At 39.7% G+C, this 8382-nt stretch overlaps 1 protein-coding gene across 1 annotated transcript in view; it reads left to right on the forward strand.

The window, feature by feature from the left end:
- The first annotated feature begins 1452 nt into the window (after positions 1–1452).
- The window catches only part of CDC42SE2 (CDC42 small effector 2), a 54587-nt gene continuing 47657 nt past the window's right edge, over positions 1453–8382 (forward strand). Inside the window, exon 1 of the mRNA XM_007943717.2 lies at positions 1453–1506. Within this exon, the coding sequence (XP_007941908.1) occupies positions 1453–1506 (54 nt within the window). The remainder of the gene's footprint in view (positions 1507–8382) is intronic.

The raw sequence follows: 8382 nt of genomic DNA on the forward strand, positions 1-8382 counted from the left end.
TGTTGACCACTTCCTCCTTGAAACGGGCTTCAGTGACATATTTAACTGGTTTTCCTTCTCTCTCTGTTAATATACAAGCGTCCTTTACAGGCTTCTCTTTCTCTGCCCATTAGGTAAATGTTGGTCTGCCTCAGAGATCTCTGTCTCAGCCCTCCTTTCTTCTTAGGATACTGCTATCCCTCAGTAGTGACCCTCATTGCTTCAATTATGATCTGTTAATCATTCCAAGACTGCTCTTTGGCTTCAAACTTATATATCTAGTATGTGCTAGACATATTCATTTGACTGTTATATTTAGGCTGAAGTTGATGGAAACCTACTTCAAAATAGTTTCAGGCCAAAAGGGAGAAAAACATTGACTCACAGAACCAAACCCCAAATGCACAGATGAAATGGACCTTAGATATGACTGGAACCAGAAATTCATGTCATCTAGACTTCTCTTGTTGTCTGTGCTTACCAGCGTTATTATCTTAGAACCATCTCTGTGGGAGATGGTGTCCACCCATGGCTGCCTGTCCCAGTGAACTCGCCTCAGATTCTGTTTGGCTCGGCGTAGTTGGCCAGAGTGGGATATAAAGTATTTTGACTGACACTTACTCATTCCTGTGGTAGTGATGGTAATGGGTTTATTCAAACACACATATACACACACGCTCACCCCAGCCTAACTGAACCCCTGTGAATACTTTTCGACTTTTGATAATAAGGTGATAGTTTTGCTTATAGCTTTTGATGAGCTAGAGGTGCTTACTTAAGAGTTGATTGCTGTGCCAATTACAGTCTGGGTTGTCTATGAGAATAAAGGAACTCAGTCAAAGAAACTATATAAAAATGATCATCAGTATTTCTTGGAATCAGAGATTTTTATGGTAATCATTGTGTTCTAATTAGTGATTTCTTTAAAAAACATAAACTTATTAAAGTAATTTATATTGTCATTGTCATAAATAGAATAGTCCATGAAGTCAAGGATTTCATTCTGTTTTCACTGTTGTATCCCTAGCACCTGACACTCAAAAGGTGTTCAAAAAGTACTCAGTTGTTAAAATCTTGATTTTTTTTTCAGTGTTTACTTCTTTGAATAATATTTACTCTTAATTTTATCCTAGATTTAGGATAAAACATAAAGAAAGTAACAACTTTTCTTTTTCTTTTTTTTCTAGACTACCAGTTATAGGTCCTGGGTCCAGACAGCAATTTTTATCCCTTCCCGGTGGCTCAGAAACAAGTCTCTGTAGAACCAGAAGCAAAGAAAAGAAACAGCCTCTTTCTTTTTAACATTTACTGCATAAGATACTTGACTTCCAGGGAACAAAACACAGTGAAGAAATTAAACTATTATTTTGACGTCATCGGACATTCATCATATTGAGGAACATCCTTTGTGGAGCTTCCTGAGTTGAGATTTGGAATCTTCATAGGTGCTTATTTATACCTGGGACTATAAGCATGAGTGAATTCTGGTTGTGTTTCAACTGCTGTATTGCAGAACAGCCTCAGCCTGTAAGTATGAAGTAATACGTATACATGTGGGGTTGGATGCTTACTAAATATACCACTGCTTCTCAGACTGAGAATCAGGACCTTAGGAGTAACTGCAGGCAGTTTTGTGGAGTGCCATGGATTGTTCAGTGGAACTCTGAACATTTGTTTTTTAAAAAATTAACGTTTCCTGAGTAAATACAGGTATGTCACCTAACGTCCATTCCAGTCCAACCGCATACACATCATGGTCCCATTAGGTTATAATAGAGTTCAGAAATACCAGTGGGAGAATGGAACATAGTGGAAGTACTTTGCTAAGCACAGAGACCCAATATGTCTCTTATTGGCTCTCTGGGTCCCATGTCTACCCTGGATCTAGGGTGGCAGGGGTAAGGGGTCCTGGTGTCCACCCATGGCTCCCTGTCCCAGTGCACTCACCTCAGGCAGGGACCATGCCGATGCCACCAGAGCTGCTGAGGTGATGCCTGACCAAGGTTGTTGCCCCACTCAGCCTGGGCCTGAAATTGCAGCTTCTTCCACAGCAGCTTCTTCCACTGCAGCAGTGGCAGGAGCAGGAGCAGGAAAGGCAGCCATAGGAGGAGGAGGAAGTTGAGGAGGAGAAGGAGGCATGGGATGGGGCTGGAATATTTTAAGCCCACTGTGGGGCTTAGAGAGCAGGGAAGACAGGCAGGGATGAAGGAAGGAAGGGGAAGTGGTGGCAGCAGGTTGGATGGTGTGTGTGTGGGGTGGGGGTGGGGGCTGGGCACTTGGAGATAATCAGTGTCCCATACAGGACCAGTGGCGGCAGAGCCAAAATTTTCATATAGCCCCCTCAGCACGGCTGTAGCCTCATGGGTCCTAGGCCTGCCCCGTGACCATCCTGCACACCTCTCTCCTGTGTATAATACGGTGTTTACACTACGTCCAAATCACATAATGTCCTATTTCACAGAATGTATTGTGGACATTAAGTGAAACATACTGTACTATGTGTCAATAACTGTACCAGGCCATTATACATGACTAGCAGTGTTGTGTTCTGTGAAACAGACAGCTTCTGGCTATGAGAGAGAAAGGAGACAATAACCTGAGGAGAAATAGCTCCTTGGAAATCAGTCGAGTGGAATATTGAATATCTGGCAGCCAAATTGCCTTCACATCCTTCTTGGTTTATTGTCTCATTTCCTTATAGCAGTTCTGTGAGGGACGAATCATTCTCCATATTTTCAGTTGAAACAGGTTCCCAAGTTTTTGCCCTAAGTTATATAGATGAGTGACTGGTTTTGGCTGACTGCTTCTTGGGACGTGTGCCCCATTTTATACCTCCTAATCTATGCACGTGTTGTTACCTGTGCTAAAGTCCTGTCCTCCAATGTCCAAATCCAGAAAATTTCTATCATCTTTTAAGATGCCTAGATCAAATATCACTCCTACAAAATCTTCCTAGACTTTCACTTATATGCTTCATCTGTATTCTCACAGCTGTTATTTTATTTTATTATTATAGCATATTGTTGTTGTTATTTGCCGTCGAGACCTGACTCATAGCGACCCCTCCTTGAGTTTCCGAGGCAGTATCACTGCTCCATCTTCCTTCCGAGGAGTGGTTCGTGGGTTGGAACCGCCAGCCTTCTGGTTAGCAGTCAAGTGCCTTGGGCACTATGCTACCATAAATATGGTTACAGCCCCTAAAGCATTCAAAATTTGGTGGGCATAGAACTCTTTTAATAGTAAATAACTTATTTAAAATTTCAACATTTTCTCCCACCAAATTTTGAATGCTTTAGGGGCTGTAACCATATTTGATCTTTGTATCCTCAGGATCAAGTATGGTACTTCGAAGAATATAGATACTTGGGATGGATGGATGATTATTCTATTTTTTGTTTACCTTTATAACAACATAAAAGGAAGGATAAGGCTTGAATTTAAAAATATAATTACACACATATGAATGAATGTTTATTATGAAAATTCACTCAGAATAGACAAGAAAAAATAAAAAACGGGACTCCTCCGTTTATCCTCTTTTCCCAGTCTCACTGATCCCAGGTGAAATCTCTTAGAATTTGGTGTATATAGCTCTTGGGAGCTCTGGTAGCATAGTGGCTAAGGCACTTGACTGCTAACCAGAAGGCTGGTGGTTCAAACCCACCAGCCACTCCTCGGAAGGAAGATGGGGCAATCTACTTCCGTAGTGATACTGCCTCGAAAACCCAAGGAGGGGTCGCTATGAGTCGGGTCCGACTCGATGGCAAACAACAACAACAGCTTTGATTATTTCTGAGTAAATGTTTTTTATGCTATACATATTGTTTTGTCACTTGCACTTAACCATATGTATCAGATTATTTCATGCTTAAGTGTAAATCTTTTGGCATCGTTTCTGAAGTCTTCATAGTATTCATGACATAAGTATGTCATAACATATTTAATATTTCTGTTGATGGTCATAATATATATACATGTTATTTAATTTGTACTCACTTGATTGCTGGTGAGGGTAAGCATCTTTTTAATATATTTAGTCTAGATTTGTATATTTCTTCTTCATTGAATTTCCTGTTGAGATAGTTTTACAGTGTTTTGTATGTGTTAGTCTGTTTTGCAGCTCTGTAATATATTGTAACTTAATAGTCCTTTGTTATAAATGTTTATCTCAGTTTATCAACTTATTTTTTTTTAACTTTGTGGATTCTTTCAATATATTCACATTTCCTTAAAGAGACCTTTACCACCTCAGTATTTAAAGGAAAATCTATCCTGTTTTCTTATACTACTTTCGTTTTGTTTTTTGCATTTAGCTCTTTGATCCGTGTGGAATGGAAAATTGACTAATGTGTGTGATGTAAGGTAGGAGTTCTTCCATGCTAATCAGCTGTCTGAAGATAGTTTATAGTCACTGAGTCTTTTTATTAGTGATGGGAAATATCACCTTTTATGTACTGTATTTTCATGTATTTAAGAAACCATTTCTGAAATTTATCCCATTGCTAAGCAGAAGGCTGGCATTTCAAACCCACCAGCCACTCCTCAGAAGGAAGGTTGGGCGATCTACTTTCATAGTGATACTGCCTCGGAAACCCAAGGAGGAGTCGCTATGAGTCAGGTCCGATTCAACAGCACATAACAACAACAACATTCCATTGATACACCTAATTGCCCTGTGTGTATGCCATACTGTTTTGATTGCTGCAGTTGCATTGTATATTTTGTTGTTTTCTAAGGGGAATCTGTTTCATAGCTCTTCTTTTTCAACTGTATTGAAAATTATATTATGCTTTGATAGGTCCTTGTTATGTTATGCTTTATATCTTTTTCCTTCTATGAGATATTTCATAATGTAATTTTTAATCCTATAGGTATTTACTTCGGAGTTGCAATAAATTTAGAGAGTAATTTGGGTGAGAATTGACATCTACAGTATTGAATAATCTCACTGAGAAACATGGCATGTTTTCATTTATGTATGACTTTTCATATTATTTTAGTAAAGTTTTAAAATTTCATTGCCTAATTTTTACATACTTCCTGTTAGTTTCATTTTAAATATTTTATGAATTTTTATTACTGGCCTGAATGGAATCCTATTTTTTCTATTAATTTCCTAATTAGTTATTACTAGTGTATATTGTTGTTGTTAGGTGTTGTTGAGTTGATTCCAACTCATAGCCAGCTCTGGTTGCAATAGAAAGAAACAATGCCTGGTCCTGCACCATCCTTACAATCATTGTCATCCTTGCGCCTCATCATCATAGCCACTGGGTCAATCCATCTCATTGAAGGTCTTCACCTTTTTCACTGACCTTCTACTCCATCAAGTATGATATCTTTCTCTGGGGATTTGTCCCATCTAACAATATGACCTGTTGGCAAAGAAAGCTGAAAGTACCATGGACTGCTAAAACAACTAACAGTTCTGTCCTGGAGGAAGTGCAGCGGAAATGCTACTTGGAAGCAAGAATGACCAGACTTCATCTCACCTACTTTGGTTGTGTTGTCAGAAGGGACCATTCCCTGGAGAAGGATGTCATGCTTGGTAAGGTGGAGGGTCGACGGAAGAGGGGAAGGCCCTCAATGAGATGAATTGACATGGTGGAAGCGGCGATGGGCTCAAGTATAGCAAGAATCATGGAGCTCGCTCAGGACTACCATATGAGAGACAAAGTGAGGCCATTCTCACTTCTAAGGAGCATTCCAACTATTCTTCCTCCAGATTTGTTTGTTCTTCTAGCAGTCCATGGCACATTCAGTATTCTTTGCCAGCACCACAATTCAAACACATCAAGTTCTTCTGTGGTCTGCTTTATTCATTGTCCAGGTTTCATAAGCAAATGAGGCTATTGAAAATATCATGGCTAGAGTCAGGTACACCTTAGTCTTCAAAGTGACATCTTTGCTCTTTAACGCTTTAAGGAGGTCTTTGGCAGCAGATTTGCCCAGTGTATCACACTGTTTGCTTTCTCGAGTGCTGCTTCCATGGGCATTGATTATGGATCCAAGTAAAATTAAATCCTAGACAACGTCAGTCTTTTTTTTCTGTTTCTCGTGATATTCCTTATTGGTCCAGTTCTGATATTTTTTGTTTTCTTTATGTTGAGGTATATTCCATACTGATTGTTTCCATGACTCTTTGGTTTTCTCCATTCTTCTTTGCTCTGGATGAGGAGAGACCCATCATTGCATCTAGACAGCTGCTTAGAAGCTTTTAAGATTCCAGTCGCTACTCACCAAAGTAGGAGGTGGAACAGTGTTTTGTGTAGTATATTATGCCAATTGAGCTTGATGTCCCCTGCAACTAGGGTCCCATGCCCACCGGTTCAACTACTCTGTCCCTCTGGAACCTTATTCATTTATTTATTTTTTTACCAGTTCCTTCAGTGAAGCTTGGACTTATTCCTTCAATACCATTGGTTCTTGATCAAATGCTACCTCCCGAAATGGCTGAACATCAACCATTTCTTTTTGGTATAATGACTTTGTATATTCTTTCCATCTTCTTTTGATGCTTCCTATGTCATTCATTATTTTGCCCATAAGCTCTGGTAGCATAGTGCCTAAGGCACTTGACTGCTACCCAGAGGGCTAGTGGTTCAAACCCACCAGCCACTCCTCGGAAGGAAGATGGAGCAATCTACTTCTGTAGTGATACTGCCTCAGAAACCCAAGGAGGGGTCGCTATGAGTCGGGTCCAACTCTACGGCACATAACAAAATAACAACAACAAGTAACCCACTGCCACTGAGTTGATTCCAACTCATAGCAACCCTTTTAGGACAAAACAGAACTGTCCCATAGGATTTCCAAGCCTGTAAATCTTTACAGAAGTAGACCGCCTTATCTTTCTCCCATGGAGCAGCCGACCTTTTGGTTAGCAGCTGAATGCTTTAATCACTACACCACCAGAGCTCCTTTTTTGCCCATAGAATCCTTCAATATTGCAACTTGAAGCTTGAATTTTATCTTCAGTTCTTTCAGCTTGAGAAATGCTGAGCATGTTCTCCCCTTTGATTTTCTAACTCCATGTCTTTGCACATTTCCTTATAATACTTTACTTTGTCTTCTTCAGCTGCCCTTTGAAATTGTTTGTTCAGCTCTTTTACTTCATCATTTTTTTCCATTCCCTTTGATTGGTGTGTAAATTTGATTAATAGTATTCATTGGTCTTCCTTGAAAGTGTATGGATATTATCCTATCACTGAGAGCATTATACTTCAGGATCTTAAAATGTTCTTTTTCACAATGAATGTGACACCATTCCTCTTCAATTTATCATTCCTGACATAGTAGGCCAAATGACTGTCAGATTCAAAATGGCCAATACTAGTCCATTTTAGCTCACTGCTGATGACTAGGATATTAATCTTTATGTGTTCCATTTCATTTTTTACAACTTCCAGTTTTTTCCTGGATTCATACTTCATACATTCCATGTTCTGATTATTAAAGGGTGTTTACAACTATTTCTTTTCATTTTGAGTCATGCCCCATCAACATACGAAGGTCCTGAAAGTTTTACTGCATCCACGTCATGAAGATCAGCTCTGCTTTGAGGAGGCAGCTCTTCCCCAGTCATATTTTGAGTGCCTTCCAACCTGAGGGGCTTATCTTCCAGTGCTATATTAGAAATTGTTTCCCTGCTTTTTATAAGGTTTTCAGTGGCCGGTATTTCAGAAGTGGACCTGGCTGTGACCTCCCTAGTGTTTCTTAGTTTGGAAGCTCTGCTGAAACTTGTCCACCCTGGGTGACCCTGCTGGTATTTGAAATACCGGTGGCATAGCCTCCAGCCTCACAGCAATACACAAGACACCAGAGTACGATAAACTGACAGATGAGTGGTAGATTACTAGTATATAGGAAAGTATTTTTTTATATGTTACCTTTGTATCTAGCCACCTTACTGAGTACTTTTTGATTCATATAAGTTACTTAGTTGAAACTCTGAAAAACTTCCAAATAGTGAAAGTTTTACACTCTATTTCTTACTTTTAAACCTTTTATTCTTTTGTATTTTACCATGTTCACTAATATAATGTTGAATAGTGAGTGTCAGCGATGGTTCTTTGCTTATCCTGACTTTAATGAGAAAAGTCCTAACTTATTAAGCATGAAATGAATGTATGTGTGTTTGAGTGAAATTCTTTAAGGCATCCCATACATTTGTTGTTGTTGTTGTTGTTGTTAAGTGCCATCGAGTCGTTTCCGACTCATAGCGACCCCATGCACAGTAGAACGAAATAATGCCCGATCCTGCACCAGCCCCACAATCCCTGCTATACTTGAGCCCATCATCGCAGCCACCGTGTCAATCCATCTCGTTGAAGGCCTCCCTCTGTTTCGTCGACCCTCTACCCCACCAAGCATGACATCCTTCTCCAGGGAATGGTCCCTTCT

Source organism: Orycteropus afer, unplaced genomic scaffold (genome assembly GCF_000298275.1).
Source record: "Orycteropus afer afer isolate SDZICR_OR568_19922 unplaced genomic scaffold, OryAfe1.0 scaffold00112, whole genome shotgun sequence".
NCBI classification, from domain to species: Eukaryota; Metazoa; Chordata; class Mammalia; order Tubulidentata; family Orycteropodidae; genus Orycteropus; species Orycteropus afer.